General features: G+C 44.6%; 1 protein-coding gene across 2 annotated transcripts in view; it reads right to left on the reverse strand.

The window, feature by feature from the left end:
* The window catches only part of PEX7 (peroxisomal biogenesis factor 7), a 241,931-nt gene extending 221,446 nt beyond the window's left edge, over positions 1-20,485 (reverse strand). Inside the window, exons 1-3 of one of the 2 annotated variants that reach the window (XM_083176622.1) lie at positions 20,226-20,485; positions 17,063-17,120; positions 13,207-13,357 (exon numbers count right to left, since the gene is read on the reverse strand). In XM_083176622.1, coding sequence (XP_083032748.1) covers positions 13,207-13,357; positions 17,063-17,120; positions 20,226-20,352 — 336 coding nt within the window. In that variant the 5' untranslated portion in view covers positions 20,353-20,485. The remainder of the gene's footprint in view (positions 1-13,206; positions 13,358-17,062; positions 17,121-20,225) is intronic. The other variant, XM_083176621.1, reaches the window with a different exon arrangement.
* Positions 20,486-20,794: the final 309 nt, after the last annotated feature.

Below are 20,794 nucleotides of genomic sequence, written 5' to 3' on the forward strand. Positions count from 1 at the left end.
CAAAGGCTCTATCACATCCTGGACAGGCTTTGGTATTCTTAGTTTTAGCCACTTTCTTTCTGGGCACTGAAGGCACACTACAAAACAAAAGCAAAAGATACTAACTATCTGACTGAAAAGTGGCATGCTTCTAACAGCGTGTCCTCTGTAAGAGGACTTACCTGGGCGGCGGTGTAACACCCTTCTGAGAGGCATCCTCCATGGCAACAATCCTGGCTTGATAAATCCAAATTGTTTCTGCAGCCGTATCCCCTCGCGCCTGTAACACCGACCAGGCGCCTTTTAAATACCCGCTGCCTCAGCAACCAGCGTCCCCCTCTCTCCCGCCGGCGCCAGCCTGGCGCGCACTTCCGCGTAGCTGGAACGCACGCGGCCGTGACCCGCACGCCGCGTGCATCTGCCGGAAGTGACGCGCGTGCCCCTGACGGCACCCGCGTCCTAGCTTGCCGGGGAAGCTCAGCGTTACTCAGCCGCAAGCCGGAGCCTGTACCTGGACACCGGGAGACCACGCAGGAGACGCCGGACAGGTGATACTCACATAAACTCGGCGGGGAGGGAGGCTGTGGGTTTCCATAACGTCCATGCCACCGGCCCCCGGACACACTTTAGGCTTAAGGCACCGCCAGCCTTACCGCCCAGGTCTCCGACAGCATAACCAGCCTATCGGGTAAATAAATAAATAAATAAATAACTCTAACTGACTACCTGTCACAGACAGAAGGAGACAGGAAAAAGACTACGGTCTATGGGGAGGTGCCAGATTATATAGAGGAGGGGCTGGATCCTAGGGGAAAAAACTACCTGTCTAATTGGAGAGGAGAGAGGGATGAACCCAATGTAATGGCTGCCATGAAGTATGAAGGAGAAAGAAGCAATAATGCCACTGTACAGGTCATTGGTACAACCTCATCTAGAGTACTGAGTTCAGTTCTGGAGGCCATATCTCCAGAAATATATAAATACATTAGACTGCACAAAGAAGGGCAACTAAAACGGTGCATGGCTTACATCACAAAACTTACCCGGAAAGACTAAAACATCTTATTATGTAAAGTTTAGAGCAGAAAAGGTAAAGGGGGGACATGATAGAAACTTTCAAATATATCAAGGGTTTTAACAAGGTACATTCTGGGAGAGGAACAGAACACGAGTACATGCACTGAAACTGAGGGAGGAAGATTCAGGAGAAAATTTAGGAAAAAATTACTTCACAGAAAGAGTAGTGGATAAGTAGAATAGCCTCCCATCAGAGGTGGTAGAGGCCAATACAGTAGATCAATTTAAACATGCTTCGGATAGGCACATTGATATAATTACAAAGAAATTATGATTTGAGGTAACGTTTAAAAAATGGGCGACTAGATGGGCCAAGTGTTCTTATCTGCCATCAAATTCTATGTTTCTATGCTTCTGGTAACTGCCTACTAAGCCCAATGGAAGAGATGGCCCTGTCTGACATGAAGGGGGAAATTTACTAAAGGAAATTTGTAAAAAAATAGGTGTATTTGTATCCAGAAATACACTTATTTTTGACATTTACTAATCCGAAAATACGGCAATTCGTATTCGTATTGATGTGCTATTAATACGAATATGAATTGCCGTATTTTCGGGATAGTAAATGTAAAAAATAAGTGTATTTCTGGATACAAATACACCTATTTTTTACAAATTTCCTTTAGTAAATTTCCCCCGAAATGGTGATTTGTGGTTTCAGCTGTGACTAAACAATCCTACATTTATAGTGAATTGTTTCTGCCATTCATCATTGTGTGCAGCAAAAAGCTCGACTAGATGAAGATTTATCAGTGACTTTAAGACTGTGAGCACCTTATATGTAAGCATTCCCTAAGGTAAATCCTGTGCTAAATTGCTTAATGTAAGAACAAATGTTCTTCTCACCTGCCAACCAGGAATTCAGTAACTAATAAGGTTATTTTAAAATTCTACCCATGGCAATTAACACAGATGTGAAAATAAGGCAGCAGGAAGTCCACAAGAACAGTGCATAGGATACATCTAACACGGCATATAGAGGTTCTTATGTTTATTGCACTTGGAACCAGGACGTTAAGCCCTGTACACAATAGTTATCCATATCCGTGGTCCGCAACCTTAGTCCTGAAGTACCCTCAACAGTTCACGTTTTTTAGGTCACCCAGCATGTGCACTCATTACTGAGTGACACATTTTAAAAGATACACAGGTGAAGCTAATTATTTCACTTGTGATTCTGTGTAGAGACATGGAAAACAGGCATTGTTGGGGGTACTTGAGGACCAAGGATGAAAACCACTGATCTATATTATCATTGACACAGTGATACACCCTGAACAATATAATTTACCTTTATCGTTTAGTGACATCACAAGGTCCATGGCAGCGCATACAGTCCCCGTCTCTATAGTCAAATTGAACTACATACACAAGCAACAAGGGTCGATATTTTTTAAAAACTCATCTAGTGTCTACGGGACTTAAGAGTCACTTTAATTAAATGCATGGCCTGGTAACAGCTTTGCACAATGTGCTCCTGAGCTACAGTACCATAAACAATGATTTCTCTGTTTGTGTCACTAGGTTAGAATTTTAATTGTATATGTATTTATTGTAAATTATTTATTTTTTAATATGCAAATATATCAGCTTTGGCTTTAAAACATGGGTCCTCAAACTGCGGCCCTCCAGATGTTGTGAAACTTCAAATCCCAGCATGCCTTGCCACAGTTTTAACACTCCCTTATAGCAAAACTGTGGCAAGGCATGCTGGGATTTGTAGTTTCACAACATCTGGAGGGCCGCAGTTTGAGGACCCATGCTTTAAAACATTAGTATTAGCCATATCAAATGGTGCCGTAACAATCATCACAGTACAATACACATCATTGCTCCAATATTTTTTAATTTCAATTACATTTCCATTGATACCATCATTATTTATTAGTACTTGCTCCAAGGATTAGTTCTATTTACCAGAAGGAACACAGTTTGAGGAAACACAAAAAGCATTCATGTTCTGAAAGCCTGATACACATGAAAGAAGAATAGATTACAGTCTTAAAGGAAAAATTAAATCAGAAATCTGTAAAGCATAAAATTACCAATCAGGACATTTTGGGGTCAATAGACCAGATATTTCTGGAACAAAGGACATTGCTCAGTGGTGCGAAAAGTATAAACCATAAACTTAAAATGAACAAGAAGGCAGACTGTGCTACACGGTTGCATCCACACCAGTCTGCATGTAGAATGGTCAAAATAAAACATAATGGATGGCTTTCCATATCTTCCTGCTATGGAGTACTTTTTGTACTAGCTGTTCATCGCATTGCATGCACAAGGCATGCAATGCAATGTGATGTGTACTATATAAGTGCCGAACGGATCCGATGGGCGTCTATGGGCTCCTTTATGTTTGACTTGTAACTGTCATTTCAAGTAAACTTTTTATAAGGTTTAAAATTGGTTCCAACATTTTCTGGTTAAATACTCTTAATTTATCGATAGATCCTCTTCCTAATGGGGCCTACACACGTAGCGATGATCGTTCTGAGCAATGCAAGATCACACAGCGCTGCACAGTGATATGCCTCTGAGCGATTTGACCCTGGTGATTAACTAGATTTATTTATCGCTATGCTCCTACACGGGAGCGATGTAGGGACATTTTCTAAGCGATCTAGTGAGATGGCTTCTAAAATACCCCTTAATGGCTATGTGTGTAGACCCCATTACTTTGGTCCCCCAGCTAAGAAATGTCCTTTCCATTAAAAGTGTCTAATTTCCTAAGTCTTGGGTGGTAACATCAACTCTGGCAACATAAAATCCCACTTGTGACTCTCAAACTTACAGTAAAACAGTGCAAGGACACCTATGTTGTTTTCATTAAACCTAGGAATATGCTTCAGTAACTTTCAAATGATATATCGGTTTAAAAACTGGTAAACACACTAGACAATGATCAGAATGTCAGAGCAATCATTAAGATACACCTGATTTACTGCTGCTGGTTTCAGCAAATGTCGTGAATGCAGCCAAGATCAGGTGAGCCAATCAGAAAGATTGTTGGACAGGGGAGCTGGGTGCACACTCTCGGATTCTTCAGTTAAGCAGTTGTAAACCAGCTGTACGACACAATATTCAGGTTTTGAAAATCCGCGCTATAACACGTATTTTACCCAGAAGTACATTCACTTTTTAGGGTCCCATGGGACCCGCTTCGCTCGGATTGGACAGGCAGTGTCTTATAGCGGGCACCTGGGTCAGTGTACGGCAGCAGCAGCCGAGGTGCATAGGGGACGGTGGCAGCACATGAGGCGCTGGCAGGGAGGGGGAGCGCCCTGTGAGAAGGATGGGGTGGAGCAGCACGCCTCTCAGCAGATTCCCACAGACCTCCGGCTCTTGGTCTCGGCAGCCCCAGCGCTGGCATCTACTAATAATCACCGCCCTTAAGCAGCACGGAAAGTACGGATTCTTACCCGTTAATACGCTTTCCTCTACTCCACCATGGCAGCTGTACTATGGGTTTTCCCCCTCATTAGGTAGATCTGGAAAGGAAAAAAAGACACAACACTGCCCCTATATAAGGACCGCCCCTACAGAGGCTCAGTGTCTTGATTATCAGCGAGTATGCACTCTCACATAAAATAACTTAAATTAACATCTTATATTGCATCATATATCCCAAGGGAGGGAATAATGCTGCCATGGTGGAGTAGAGGAAAGCGTATTAACGGGTAAGAATCCGTACTTTCCTCTACCTCCCCATGGCAGCTGTACTATGGGTAATACCATAGCAGTGTAAAAAGAAAAATTTGGGTGGGGCCGAATAAGAGAATAATACCTCATACTGAAGTAGGTTGTAGTCACCTACATGTAGGTCCCTTTAATTAACGTTGTTCCCATTATTTGGGAGTTTTTTTGTTTATCTTTATATTACTGCGCTCAGTATCTTCCTGCCCAGTTTCGCATCACTGGAGGACTCGATATCCAAACTGTAATGTCTAGAAAAAGTGTGGGCTGATGCCCAGCAGGCTGCTTTACATAGTTCTTCTAGAGATGCTGCTCCCTTCCTAGCCCAGGAGGACCCTACTGCTCTAGTGGAATGAGCTTTTAAGCTTTGTGGGACTTCCTTGTTGTTTAACTTGTATGCTTCCGCTATACATGTCCTGATCCATCTAGCGATGGTTGCTTTTGAAGCTCCGAGCCCTTTATTCTTGCCTTCTGTCACAACGAAGAGCCTTTTTGTTTTTCTCCAGTTCTCAACCCTTTGTAAGTAAATGGTTAGTGCTCTTTTAACATCTAGTTTGTGGAGCCTTCGTTCTTTCTCATTAGCTGGTTTTGCGCAGAAAGACGGTAGTACTATCTCTTGGTTGATGTGGAAAGATGAAACTACCTTGGGCAGGAAGTGAGGATTTGTCCTTAGGACGACTTTGTTTTCATAAAAGTTCAGAAACGGCTCTTCTGCCCATAGGGCCTGCAGCTCCGACACCCTTCTTGTGGATGTTACTGCCACCAGAAACGCCACTTTGGTTGTTAGCCATTTAACTGGTACCTCTTCTAGGGGCTCGAAGGGGCTCTCGGTTAACGTATTTAGCACTAAATTTAGGTCCCATGGTGTAGTTGGGCTACGGAATTCTGGCCTTATCCTCTTGGATGCTTGTATGAATCTTTGTACATACTTATCTTCTGCAATTTTCCTGTCCAGTATGGCGCCCAGTGCGGATACCTGGACTTTTAATGTACTAACTGATAACTTTTTGTCTAGGCCGGACTGGAGGAAGTCAAGTACTGTTGGTATGGCTCTGTGATCCTTCCTCTGGGTTATACAGAATTGTGTGTATGTTTTCCAGATTCTGTAATATGTGCCTGATGTTGAGCTTTTCCTGGCCCTTAACAGAGTCTTTACCACTTTAGGGGAGAAGCCCCTGTTTACCAGGGTTCTGGTTTCAGCAACCATGCCGCTAGGTTCCAGTCTCTGGGCTGATGCTGCGCATATCTTCCCTGCCATAGCAGGTCTTCTTGGTCTGGTAGTTTCCATGGCCCTGCTACTGCCATCCTGATCAGTTTCTGGAACCAGGCTCTCCTTGGCCATGTGAGCACTACGATTATTACCGTTGCCTTTTCCCTCTGTATTTTGTTCAGTATCCTTGATATGACAGGGAAGGGTGGAAAAACATACATCAGGCCTTGCTCCCACTGGCACGTCAACGCGTCCGTGTCCCAGGATCCTTTTTCCCAGTGTCTGGATACGAACTTCTCCACCTTCCTGTTGTCTCTGGTTGCCATGAGATCTATCTTTGGATAACCCCATCTCTGAGCTATTTCTTCGAATATTCCTTGGGATAATTCCCACTCCCCTGGTTTTATCTGCTTCCTGCTCAAGGCATCTGCTTGCTGGTTCATTCATCCCGCTATAAATACTGCTGAGAGGCTGCTCGTCCAGGCTTCCGCCCAGTTCAGCACTAGTGCTGCTGCTGTCATCATCGATCTGCTCCTTGTACCTCCCTGCTTGTTGAGGTATGCTACTACCACCGCGTTGTCTGTTCTGATTATTATGTCTCTCTGGTACAGTTGGGATTGGAAGTGCCGACACGCCTCTCTCACTGCATTCATTTCCCTGATGTTCGAGTGAAGTACTCCTTCCTGTCTTGACCACTCTCCTTGGGCTGCTGCCCCTTCGCATACTGCCCCCCAGCCTGACATGCTGGCATCGGTGGTCAGTAGCACTTGTTCCCCTGTGGTGAAGGACTTCCCTTGTCCTAGTCTTCCTCTTGTCACCCACCAGAGCAGGTCTTGTTTGGCTCCTTTTGATAGTATAATTCTTTGTGTGGTCCGCTTGCTGTCCCCGTCCCATTGAGACAGAAAGCAGTTTTGTATGCCTCTTGTGTGAAGCCTTGCCCAATTTACAGTATCTGATGCTGCCGACATGAGGCCCAGTAACCTTAGGCAGTCTGCTGAGCTGACTGTTCTTCTTCCCAAGAAGTAGTTTATTTCTTGTTTTAGCTTTGTTATTCTCTCCCGTGTCAGTATTGCCTTCATTGTTCTTGAGTCTATAATGACCCCCAGGTACTTTACCGCTGTTGTGGGCTGAAGCTGGCTTTTGTCTAGATTTATAATCCAGCCATGTTCTTGAAGGAAGTCCATCACCCTGTGAGTGTGGCTTACTGCTTGTTCCTCTGACCGTGCCATCACTAATAGGTCGTCCAAGTACGCCCATACTGTGATGCCTTCCTCTCTTAGCTTTGCTACCAGCACTACCAGGACCTTGGTGAATGTTCTTGGGGAGGTTGACAGGCCGAATGGCAGAGCCGTGAACTGGTATGTTACGCCTGATATACGGAATCTTAAGAATTTTTGGTGTCCTGAATAGATCGGTATGTGGAGGTAGGCATCTCTGAGGTCTATTGTAGTCAAGAACGCGTTTCTCTTTATGTCCGGGAGTATCGTCCTGAGAGATTCCATCCTGAATTTTTTTGCTACCACGTATGTATTCAGTCTTCTCAGGTCCAGTATGGTCCTGAATCCTCCCGATTGTTTCTTGACTACGAAGAACCTTGATTGCCATCCTGTCATCTCTTGTCCTTTGGGGACCTCCACCACCACTCCTTGTGCTATCATGTTTTGTAGGCTTTGCTTTAATGCCAACCTTTCTTCCCTGTCTTTTGGTATGGGTGAATCTTCCAGCCATACTCCAGGGTCTTGTACAAATTCTATTTTGTATCCTAATGATACTGCTTCCATCACCCACTTGTCTTTTGTAGATTGGGCCCAAACTGAATGAAATTTCTTCAGTCTGCCCCCTACCTTCTGCTTGGCGTCATTGTGTTTGTCTATACCCAAGCCTTCCGTCTCTGCCCCTTTGGCCACGAAAGGAGCTTCTTCCTCCGGACCAGGGTCTTCTGTACCCTCTGCCCGGCCTGTATGTTCTTGCCTCCTTAAAGTCTTGGAACTGGAATCTTTGTGATCTATTTGGTGTTTTCTTAAAACCTCTGTCCTGAGGAAGCCACACCGACTTTCCCCCCGTGGTTTTTGATATGATGTCGTCTAAATTCTTCCCGAACAAGTAATCACCTTGGAACGGGAGTGAAACCAGTTTGTTTTTGGACTGGGCATCCGCCGACCATGATTTGAGCCACAGTGCCCTCCTGGTTACTGCGGTACTTGCGTTTGATCTGGCTGCCAGTCTGACCGCATCTAATGATGCATCACAGATAAATTCAACGGCAATTTGCACGTTCTGGATTATTTTAAGGAGTTCTGACCTTTTCACTCCGTCCAGTAAGTCGGACTCTAAGTCCTGGCACCAAGATCTCAACACCCTCGAGGTCACTGCTATTGCCGAGGATGCTTTTATGGAAGCCCCAGACGTAATGTGCTGCTTACGCAGGCTCATCTCCATCTTTCTTTCCATTGCGTCTTTAAACGCATTGGCGTCTTCAAGTGGCAGAGTAGTTTTCCTTGCCAGCCTTGCAATGGCCGAGTCTACTTTGGGAGCCGCCTCCCACTTCTTCACTTGCTCCGTGTCAAAGGGGTACATTTTATTAACCCTAAGTGGCACAGCTATTTTCTTGTCTGGGTTAGCCCACTCTTCTTCCACTATGTCTTGTAGTGGTTTAGAGAGGGGAAAAGACTTGGGTTTTTTCTTTTTATCCTTGAAAAGGAGGTCTTGTAACTTCCCTTCCTCTTGTGGATCCTCAATGCTGAGTGATTTGTTTATCAGAATAAGTAGGTTATTGAGTAGATCTGGATTAAAATCCAGCTCCATTTTCTCTTGAGTCACCTCCCCTTCTTCCACTTCTTCTTGTAGATCAGTGGCGGGGCCTTCCCCTGGGTCAGAATCCTCGGAAGGTGGGTCCCTGGGCCTTTTGTGCGACCCCTTCTTCAGGTCCTCCTTTGTAACAAAGGTGTCTGCTAGGGAAGTTTTTAGCATGGCGACCAAGTCCGCCATTTGTTCTGGCCTCATTATGGGGGCTTTTTTACAATTATCACACACCGTGCCCTTGCATTTATCCGGCAGGGGTGCGTCACACACCGAGCATTTAGCCATATGTAACTTTTTATGCTTCTGTTTAAACTCCAGTTTCTCCTTGCTTGATTCTGACCTGCAAGCACATAAGCCCTCACTTAATGGCTGTCCACTTAAATGCATTTACTAACATTTTCCTCCTGGCTTACCCCGATTTTCCTTGCTGCTTCCTATCATCCTCCATAACTGCAGGATCACTGTAGCACAAATATAGTAATCAGTAATCGCAAGATATAAATGCAGTATAGCGCTCCGTTAGCAAGCTAACAGTGGAGCCTTACCCAGTGTCCGTCTGGTTCAGTGAGTCTCAGCAGCGTTCTCTGTCAGCTGCGGCGCTATTTTAAGTGCTGGCGTCCCTCTCTGCTTGTCAGAGAGGTGTGCACAGCCTCGCGCTTCTTGATGACGTCAGACGCCCTATAAGCATCTCCGTGCGCGCGCGTGCGCCCTCTTGTGCTTGCTGACGTCAGACGCCGCGTCTGACGTCGCCCCCAGCACCTCCTGCGCTCGTGCTCCGGAGTTTGTGAGAGGAGAACGCCGCACAGAATGGCGCGCGATCCCTGTTGAAGTTACAGCGTTCCGGGCAGACATGCAGGTACCGCTTGCGGGGATTGCCATACCCTAACCCCCAGCCACAGTAGCGGGGGGGGGGGGTCACCAGACAGGTGTCCCAACTACTCTGGGTAGCGGGTAGCCTTCTATTGCCTAAACCCCTGACTGCACTAGGCAGCGGGGAAGGCAGCAGCAGTGTGGGGTAAGCCTCCTCTACCTGGAAAGGAAAAAAAGACACTGAGCCTCTGTAGGGGCGGTCCTTATATAGGGGCAGTGTTGTGTCTTTTTTTCCTTTCCAGATCTACCTAATGAGGGGGAAAACCCATAGTACAGCTGCCATGGGGAGGTAGAGGAAATACTGCTGCTTCAGGGCAGTGATTATTAGTAGATGCCAGTGCTGGGGCTGCCGAAACCAGGAGCCAGAGGTCAGATTAACCCCTATGGCAGAGAGCATGATCACCCCTATGGGAGACAGCATGTTAATCCCTATGTCAGAGAGCATGTTAAACCCCATGGCAGAGAGCATGTTAAACCCCATGGCAGAGAGCATGTTAAACCCCATGGCAGAGAGCATGTTAAACCCCATGGCAGAGCATGTTAAACCCTGGCAACGAGAATGTTAACCCCTGGCAACGAGCGTGTTAAACCCCCCCACACACACAATTTGCCCCATCACCTCACCCTCTCTCACTCCAGTCACTACACCCCCTCTTGCCCCATTACAACAGCCCATCACCTCACCCTCTCTTGTGCCCCATCACCTCACCTCCTCTTGTGCCCCGTCACCACCTCTCGCTTGCAGTCAACTCGCTCCCGCTCACCTTGCCCCACGTCACCATACCACAATCTCATCAAGGTACCTTGTCCCGTCATCTCCCCACATCATCCTGCCCTCCATCACCTCACTCCCTTGCCCCCCCCCCACTTGTTTTGCTCCCTCTCCTTTAATCTCTCCCCTGCTGTTCCTCCTCTTTCTCTCCATTTGCCCCCCTCTCCTATCTTTATCTCTTCCCTGCTCTTTTCCTTAAGCCTCCTCTTTATCTCTCTCTGCCCCTAGTCTCTCTAGCTCTCCTCCTTTTTCCAAGCTGCCCCTCTCTCTATTTCCTCTCCTCCCCCCCCCCCCCCCCTCCCAAGAGGAATTTTAGTGAGAGTAGTAGGGATGGGACCCAGAGAAAGTGGAGTGGAAACCCAACTTTATAAAGTGTGGGGTCCCCGGTACCCACATTTATTTTCACTTTTCGTGATCTCTGCAAAGCCACATCATATTTTACAGTCCTTAATTATTATCATTAAACAGCAATTTTCTGTACACTTTGAGAAGCTATTCCTTGTTATGAAGACAGGTAGTTCTAAGCATTTCCCTCTGCTGTGCTATTTTAAAATGTGCTAAAAGAGTTACTTTTATGTGTATGTGCCATATCCAGATGCAGTTCTACACATAGTAGTCACGGTAATTACTGTAATTAAGCTTTCTGAATATATTATGATGGTTTATACTATGGACTATATTTTGCCACAGCTTGAATCTTATATTTCCTCAATAACAAGTTATATATAACAATACTTAAGTCTTTATTACTTGTGGTGTATAACAAGCTTGCAGCATTGCATGTAAGCCTGGCAGTACAGAATTAGAATATGCTCATTAAGCAACATAAGAAATGCAGTTAAATGTTTCACTTAAAATAATGACCCATTTCTGTTACACAACCAAAGCTAGGCTGATGGATCGGCTGTCCACCAATCTATTAGACGATTGTCCGATCATCAGCCCAATGTGTTGTGCCTGACATTACAACTTAAAGGGCATTTACATGTGCCCATCCAGTTGTGCTGTCAGTCACCATCAGCCTGTGCAGCAAGAGGACCATTCATACACACAGAACGATGCACCTATATATCTGCAGAATTATCAGCTATCGGCTGTGCTGCAGGGCCAACGCAATGTTGTTCACAGGGGGAACACACCTACTAACACGCCAATGATATATTAGCTGTTCAATTAACCAGACAATATATCAGTGTTTATTCTAGCACCCGCCATATTTGAAAACCCATGCAGTTCCCTACCTGGGGTGTCGCTGTCTGCTGTAGTGCTGCTAGCACATTGTGGTCTGTATATCAGCACTGATATTCAAACCAGAGCTGTGCTAGAAACACCACAACATACAGCGACACCCCAGGCAGGGAAGAAGAACTGCATGGGCTTTCAAATATGGCGGGTGCTAGAATGAACACTATCAGCCAGTGTGTCCCCAGCATAAGTAGCGCAATACAGTCTGCTTCTCCCAGGACTTATAGAGTAAGTAAAGAAGATCAGGAACACTGGTAACACTAAAAGCTGAACAGATTTGGTCCTATTTCGGCTGATTGTGAGCAATCGGCCCATTAAATCATCTGTCCCTGACATGCCGTCGGATCCGATGTGTGGTCCCATGCGCATCAAACCTGTGTTGGGTGGTTGGACCTAGGGATGGCCATCGACCATCGATGATTCGAAATCATTGATGGTTCATGGCCGATGTTGAATACTTTAGCCATCGATGGGGGAGAACCAGATGGTTTCCCTCCATCGATGAAACAGCAAAACAATGTTTTGCTTTTTTTTTTTAAGTGCCGGAACACGGAGCATAGCTCCGCCCCCCCCAACACCCACGAAGCCCCGCCCCCATGTTTTGATTGGCCCACAGGCCAATCAAACAAACACAATGGATGACCATCGATATGTAAAAATATCGATGGTCATCCATAGCATAGTACTATCGATGGGCAGTTGCAGAGTTGCCATCGATGGCAATGGCAACGATGGCCATCCCTATTCGGACCTGCTCGCCGTCCGACCTTGGACCTCCCTCCTGGCGGCGAGATGGGTGGGAAGCAGGGACGCATGCGATCCATAACAAAATTGCATGCGTCCCTGCCGCCCGGGAAGGTCCAGGGTATCGGGTGGCTCGCAGGGTATTGGGTAAGAGACATCGCAGCAGTGTATGGGCACCTTTACCGTGTGTACACACCATAAGATTACTGCTTTAGCAACATGTATTTTCCTAGTAGAAAGGATGGTACAGTGCATCCTGGAAGTATTCATAGTGCTTAATTTTTTCCACATTCTGTTATGTTGCAGCATTATTCCAATATGGAATAAATTATTTTTTTCCCCTCAAAAGTATACACACAATACCGCATTATAACAATGTGGGAAAAAGTTGGGGGGGGGGATTATGCAAATTTATTAAAAACTAAAAAACTAAGAAATCATATATACTAGTATTAACAAATAAGAAGATATTACAATAAAGGTTCTATAACAATCAGCAACATACCAGTTTCTAGCTAGGCTTTCTACGTCTGCTTAAATGGTACTTATGTAATATCTGGACTCCCGTTTTTCTTATGAGACCGCGTCCCCTCGCTGCGCTCACCACGCTTCGGGCACTGTGGCTCGCTGCGCTTGCCAGACTATATAAAATCAACTCCATGCGTAGTTGGATAGTAGGGTATAAAAAAATGGGGTGCATTTAACATGGGAGTCCAGATAATACATAAGTACCCTATATTTATTATTTAGCAATCTGCATTTGCATAAATACTACAATCACTGTGAGAGAACATATAGACCTGCATCCTACCTCTTGTGTGTGCTCTTTCAAAACATGTAAAGGTCCTTGTGGATTTGTTATGTCCCACAACTGAAGTGACCCATCTCCACTGGACGTCACCAGTATATTCTCATTAATCTCGCTCCATGTTACATCAAACAGGGCATCGCTCCAATCAAAACTAAGCCATTAAGATACAAAAAGTGAGAATCAATTACATAACGTACAAAACAAGTTCTAATCTAGGATGAAGAAATGGACGTACACCCCAGCACTCATCATGCATCCTTCTGTATTCAAGCGTAAGGACACCTGCAACGTTCTATCCTTAAAGACAGCTCTTATCAGGAAAACTGTCTGTTGCCATTCTAATAGCATATCTAGGTACATACTGGCATATTACTAGTAACTGATAAGTGGCGGAATGATTCATATTGCGGATGCAATGCTTAGTACATTCCTTTCTAAGAATGATGGTACTACTGAGAGAAAAGAACAACCTTTGAGAAAGACATCTCATGGTGTAAACAGAGTAAGTGGAGGAGTTCCCCATAGCAACCATTCAACATCGAATTATCTATCATGTAGTGTATAAAGTGATAGCTAAATCGCATATTTTGATGATTTTTTTTGTTTAAACGCCTGGAATCGGGTCAGAATTAAATATATTATTTCAGTAGACCAAAAATCTCCTCATATACCCACTTCTGGGCCCAACATTATATTTTTGAAAGACCATTATGTTGAGAGTAGATTGGTTCCATGTATGCTATTCAGAACCATTGCATCATTAGCTCAGTGTTCATGTGTGCGGGGTGCTATTGATTCTGACCCACAGGACGAATTTGACAAATTGCGCAGAAGACTGATTTTTCTCACCTGTATAGTCTCAATCAAGCTAACTACAGTAAATCATAATGAAAGGTGTGCTCAAGTTAAATAAAATACTTTTTTTTTTTTGTAAAGGAGATTCCAAAATTCCCTTGAGTTACATTAGCAAATGTTCGGACAATGCAACATAGATTTACAGATTTTATTTCTTACACCCCAAACAGACTGCTTGTGCTAATCTTTGCAAAGTCATAAATTAGCCTGTAACCTTCATTACACCACAATGAATTTGTGAGCTCTGGGACACTTTCAGTAAAATTGTTTTCACCTTTCCGGCAGTAACAAAACCACCAATAATCCTCACATACCAGGCTCACTATACAAAGCATCAATTTCACAAATCCTAAACTTCCATTTGATCTGTTGTTCAAAGAGTTTTCTTTTATCAACACGATCATCCAATGGGAATGGGATCATTTCTCAGACTGCATTTAGGTCTACAAGCATTAGGTCTACACCATTAGATTGACTTGCATTTAGGTCGACATGGGTTAGGTCGACAGGGTCATTAGGTCGACAGGTGTTAGGTCGACAGGGTCATTAGGTCGACAGTGAAAAAGTTGACATGTTTTTTTGTTAAAAAAAAAATTCAAAATTTTTTCAAGCGTCGACACAGCTCGCTGCGCTCGCCATGCTTCGGGCCATGCTGTGCTCGCCATGCTTCGGGCCATGCTGTGCTCGCCATGCTTCGGGCTGCGCTTGCCATGCTTCGGGCTGCGCTTGCCATGCTTCGGGCATGGAGCCTCGCTACGCTCGGCACACTATTTTATTCTCCCACCACACCCTAGTGGATGGTAGGGCATGAAATACCGCCTGTCGACACATGTCGACTCATAAAACAGTCAAATGACCCCATGTCAACCTTTTGCATGTCGACCTTTTGCATGTTGACCATATTGTAGACAATATGACCGTATCCCCATCCAATGAGGGTACTATTATTGAACTCTACACTATGAACTAAAACAATGAGGCAGATGTATTAATCTGCCCCTAATGTTTTTAAATAACGAGTCCCGCTTCTCCTGCATAACGTGGAGAAGCGGGCACCCGTTATGACCAAATGTATTAACCCCAAATGTATTAAAACACCGCCCCGGACGCTAATTACTGAGGGGGGGGGGGGTTTTGCAGGGGACAGCCCCTGTCCCTAGTGCACGTTAGGTGCGCTGTTCATATATTTTAAAAATATAATCCCCCCAGAAATGCACTTAATGCTGGTTAACACATCTGCCCCAATATTTGTAAAATCTCAATCTTTATTGCTAACATTTCCAAAGTTGTGCTTTACAATGGAATCCTCAGTATTAATCAAACTATGGGGCAGATGTATTAATCTGCACCTAACTTTTTTAAATAACGTGTCTGCTTCTCCTGCATAACGCATACGGACAAATGTATTAACCCCCCCCCCCCCAGCACCAATGAGGAGAGCCGTTATGCCCAGCGTTAACGGCTCTTCTTATCGGTACACTCACAGCGATGCACATGCGCATTTAAAAAACAAAACCTTCTCTCCCCCCGGCCAGCTCATTGGGCATGCACGACATCTTGCTTTTATTGCGAGATCTCGTGCGCAGCCTGGAGCTAGCAGCAGGGCTAGCGCTGTCACTGCAGTGGGAATAGGACAATGTTAGCCCTGAGCTGGTGAAGTGGCTGTCAATACATCGCCCTGGCCGCTAACTACTGGAGGGTATTGCAGAGGAGAACCCCACCGAGCGTTACTCAGCGGGCTGTCCCTAGCGCACGTTAGGTGCACTAGTAATACATTCGAAAAAACTTAATCCCCCCCAGTTAGCTAGCATTAAGTGCAGAAAATGCACTTAGCGCTAGTTCATACATCTGCCCCAATCATCTTTATTTATAGGGCACGACAAGTGATCTGCAGTGCCATACAGAGGGAAAAACAAAAACATAGTAGAGGGTAAAACAGTACATTAAAGAAGACAGGAACCAAGAAGCATTACAAAACTTCACACAGCCACTGATACAAGAGATACAATGGAAATATTTAGCATAAGGTGACACTGTGGGCAGATAACAGGTCTGAATAAATGAAAACCAATGAAGAAGTGGAACCTGAGGGTAGATAGTCCAAGGAGAAGGCACAGAGTGTAGCTGGTGTGTAAGATAAGTAGATAATGATTACAGGAGAGGGGAGTATTGTTTTCAAATAAAGAAAAAGGTCAAATATAGAATGAGATTTTAACAAATATTAAGTTGAATTCATAGTGTACTATATTAAAAGAACTCAACTGTTCTCTCTTTCTGTGGTTAATGACCATTTTAACAATACCAGTTCATTTAGGGGTTTATTCTAGTTCATTCTTTCTGACAAAATCCTTCTTAGATGGACAAAACCATGTGCACTGCAGGGGGGCAGATGTAACATGTGCAGAGAGAATTAGATTTGGGTGAGTTATTTTGTTTCTGTGCAGGGAAAATACTGACTGCATGATTTTACACTTCAATATAGATCTCACTTTGAAGAAAAACCCCACCCAAATCTAATTCTCTCTGCACAAGTTACATCTGCCCCACCCGCAGTGCACATGGTTTTGTCCATCTAAGAAGGATTTTGTCAGAAAGAATGGACTAGAATAACCCCCTTAGAGGGCCAGATGGCTCAAGCTTCAAAGAATGATAAAATGGAGAGTAAGAAACAACCAGCCAATCAGCTCCTACCTGTCATGTTACAGGCTGGGTCTAAAAAATGACAAGTAGGAGCTGATTGGCTTGTTGTTTATCACTTTTTAAAGAATCCCTTGCAATGGTGCTTGAGATGATTTGTGTGTATATATAATATAAGAAAATACGCACTTAAATCCTCAAAATGTCTTTAAAGATGAAGTATCTGAAAACTATTAACTTGCAGAAAACTGTTTAAGTCAGTGTGGTATCCTTTTAAGCTTCGTCATATGTACTAATTTGGGTACGCCAGGGTTACATGTTGACATAAAATTATAATAACCAATAACGTTTGACAAAATATTACCTTTTAGCACAAATAAGTCCAACGTCATTTTGTTCTAGGACAAATATAGTACCACAACCTATGGAAACAAAGAAAATATTTGAAATGTAACAAAGATAAACATATTAGCATGTAAGTATCAGAAATTAATATAATTTATGCACTAGATGACATTACCATAAAGATGTCATGTAGTTTAGAATCATATTGGTATTGGGATACTACCAGCTGCACGTTGTCACGCAGTGGTAACCAGCACTTGCCACCACTGTGACATAAGCTACAATGGGTAGATCATAGGTCATAGGATAGGCAAGGGTAAATTGACCAATCACATTGCATCTATTATCTTCTACAAGGTTCTAAATAAATAAGAAGTAGAATCTAATTAGTGGCTATGGGCAACATCCCATTTTCAATATCCCAATTTACCCCACCGCGACACCAAAGGATCAACATGCGCAAGGCCAACATTGACAAAATGTCGACATGCACTAATGTGACTGACAAAAGGCCGAAATGAGAAAAGGTCAACATGGAAATGTTGACATGAGTTTTCCACATTCTTTGGTTGACAGTGTCAGCACCACTGCATGTGGGCCTTAATTAGTGTAGCATTTTGCTTGTTATACATCGGAAGAGCTACACCAGTACCACGTCAATCTTTTGCTTGTGTCGAAATTTTGTCAATGTTAATTAATTATGTTAACAAATTAATTTATGTTAACCTTATCTCAATTTCAACCTTTTGTGACAACCTACTGACTGTCGACTAATCATCCGGATCCCAGGTACAACAGAGGATACAGAATTGCAAGGTTTCCTTTCACATTTAGGAAAGTCACCTAGAGACCTAAACTGTAGTTGGAAAAAATAGGTATTCCATATGTATATGTACTTCTCCCCACACCGTTCTTTAATAATCAATACCTCTAATGATGGTAGACATTGAATCCAGGAAATAAAATTCAATTTTAAGTAGCTTTGCCTATTTAAAAGTTTGGCTTGGTTATCAACTAAGCCGGTTACATTAAAATTTGGGCTACTAAATAGAGCATTATAATTTGAGATTGAAAAATGCTCGATCCCGGGATTGGCCTCCCTAAACAAAAATCACATCTGAGCTATGAAAGGTGTTCAGCGCTGCCCGGCTTTTAAAAAATAAGTGAATTTTGCATGGCCACAGTAATACCGGAATTAAGAGCTTCAATCCCAGGATTCAAATCCCGCCTTTTTTAGGCCAAAATCATGGGTTCCCGCTGATCCCGGGATTGGCCTCCCTAGTCACTAGTCCCTATAGTGATTACACTTTCTAGTTTGAAGCTGTCCAATGTAACATTTGAGAACAGTTTAAAGTGCAAAATATTGCAGTCTCTCAAATGGATCCAATGACCAAATTATGTGAGTGTACAACAGGGGTTCTCAACTCCAGCCCTCAAGTACCGTCGACAGGTCATGTTTTGTGGATTTCTTGAATTCGTGCACAGGGGAGTTCATCTCTTTTGCTGAGTTCAGTAATATTCACACAAACTGAAATCCTTAAAACATGACCTTTTGAAAGTATTCAAGGGTAAATGTGCATACACACTAGACAATATTTTGAATGATTTTGCAGATTCTGATGGCTTAGAATGGCAAATCATTTACATCACCCAGTGTGTTTGCTCCATTATGACGCTGATGCGTGCAGCCTTGGGTTGTCCGTTGCTTCTATTGATGTTTTGAACATGCAGGAAGATGTGTAAATATTGTTAACGACCGCATACCACTGAATGCGGCCACTGCCTATGGGCGAGATGTACTAAAGGGAAAATGCGGTAAAACCCCCGTTTTACCGCATTTTCCTATGTACTAAAACCCGTTCGCCACGTCACCGCAGGGCAGGGTATCGCCACCTTTGGGTGGCGATACCCTATAGAAGCCTATGGGCTTCTTTTCGCCGCCCGCCGCGTCGCCGCAACCCCGCCGCCTCGCCGACCCCCCCTCTCCCCCCTCCCTTGGGCTTACCTTCTTGCAGGTCCTCCTGGACCCCGGAAGGTAAGCCCTTCCTCCCCCTAGCAACGCAGCCGGACGTCCTTCCGGCTGCAAGGGGAGGAGGAAGCGCCGGGGACAGCTTGCTTAGCTGTCCCCGGCGTGAAAGCAGCAAAAGCCGGATGGGAGGTGACGGAGCCCCCCCCGCAGACCACAGTACAGGTATCGCGGGGGGGCTCCGTCACCGCATCGCGATGCCAGCCGCATATGTTAGTACATATGCGGCGGCATCGCGGCGGGGGGGGGCGCGAAGGGCGGCGATGTATTTTAATACATCCCGCCCCTTATCTTTTTTCAAATCCCTTTGTCTGGCAGTAACTTACTATTGGAAGTCCGACCTGCCAGTTACCCAAGGCAGTCCCAATGGGAAATGAATGGAAAGATTAAATGTAATTTAGTGCTTCGCAAACGCAGTCCTACATTCCAGGTTCAGGTCAGACCTGGCCAACCTGTGGCTCTTCAGCTGTTATAAAACTACACATCAATGCATGCCTTTCCACAGTAGTGCTATTAAGTAATGCTAAAACTTTGGCAATAAAGTCGCAGGTTGGCCACGCCTGCTCTGGGTTTTAAAGATATCCATACTTAGGCAGAGGTGACTTAATAAGTACCTTAATCAGTTTCATAGTATCTGTGCACGAGAAGGAATATCCATAAAACAAACTTTTGGGGTACCCTGAGGACTGCGTTTGTAAACCATAGGTCTAAATACATGAGCATCAAATTTTATTTTGGAAGCATCATTCCAAACTATAAGGGGTGAAAATAGGAGTAACTAATAAAGAATAAAAAAGAATAAATATAATTTCTACTCTATTACTATTGAACTATCGCTATGTAGGTCATAATATGGATTAAACCAGTTATACTGAAGCTTGGACAGCAACCAAACTATTGGTTTCCAGCCTGTGTTTCATTTCAAGGTATGATTTATTTGTATCAAAGGCAATGTGCTTTAACAATTCTACTACAATGTGGACTCTTTTAGGGGGTTGTCGTCCACTCTCTCCCCACGTTGCTACCTGAAATTCTCCCCAGACTGACGTGAGACACACCACATACTATCTAATGCTGCAGCCGTGCAGCGGCGAGCAGTGTGATGCAAGCGCCTGGCCGGCGATGTGCAGGGTAGCACAGAGAGAGACTCCTTCACCTGATATGCCATAATTTTGAGAGGCTGCACATGCCAGGCGGGTTGGGGTGTATGGGGAGAACTCCACAGCATAGCCGTGCCTGGCAGGGAGACGCAATGCTCGGGTTACGCCGCCAGCCGATGCCATAGTCAGCGCTGCCTCTCCCAGGGCATAGCCACTGATAGATACACCTCCACCGGTAGCAACAGCAATCTATGGCACAGGCGTCCGACTCCTGTGCGCTGTATGTGGGAAGTGACGTGCGCCACACAGGGAGCGGGGCACGCCGGAACACTATTACACGGTCCCATTTCCAAGCCTCGCTGTCAAGTTGAGGCTGGGCCAGTGGCGGAGCCTCACTCTCTGCTCTGAAAAAGTGCTGCTTGGGTGACATCATGTGGCCGCCTTTGGTTTTAATGCAGATATGTCAATTATTACAAGTAGTAACATTGAACTCGTTATAAATGTGGGGTTTATTCTTGAAGTAGTGAAAAGAGTGGATAAGTTACACGTGGCAATCAACCAGTTCTACATATAATTTCATACCCTCCAACATGACCCATTCCATTAGGTACAAAATGCTCTGCTC

The sequence above is a fragment of the Crinia signifera genome, chromosome 3 (assembly GCF_055691185.1).
Source record: "Crinia signifera chromosome 3, ASM5569118v1, whole genome shotgun sequence".
NCBI lineage: Eukaryota > Metazoa > Chordata > Amphibia > Anura > Myobatrachidae > Crinia > Crinia signifera.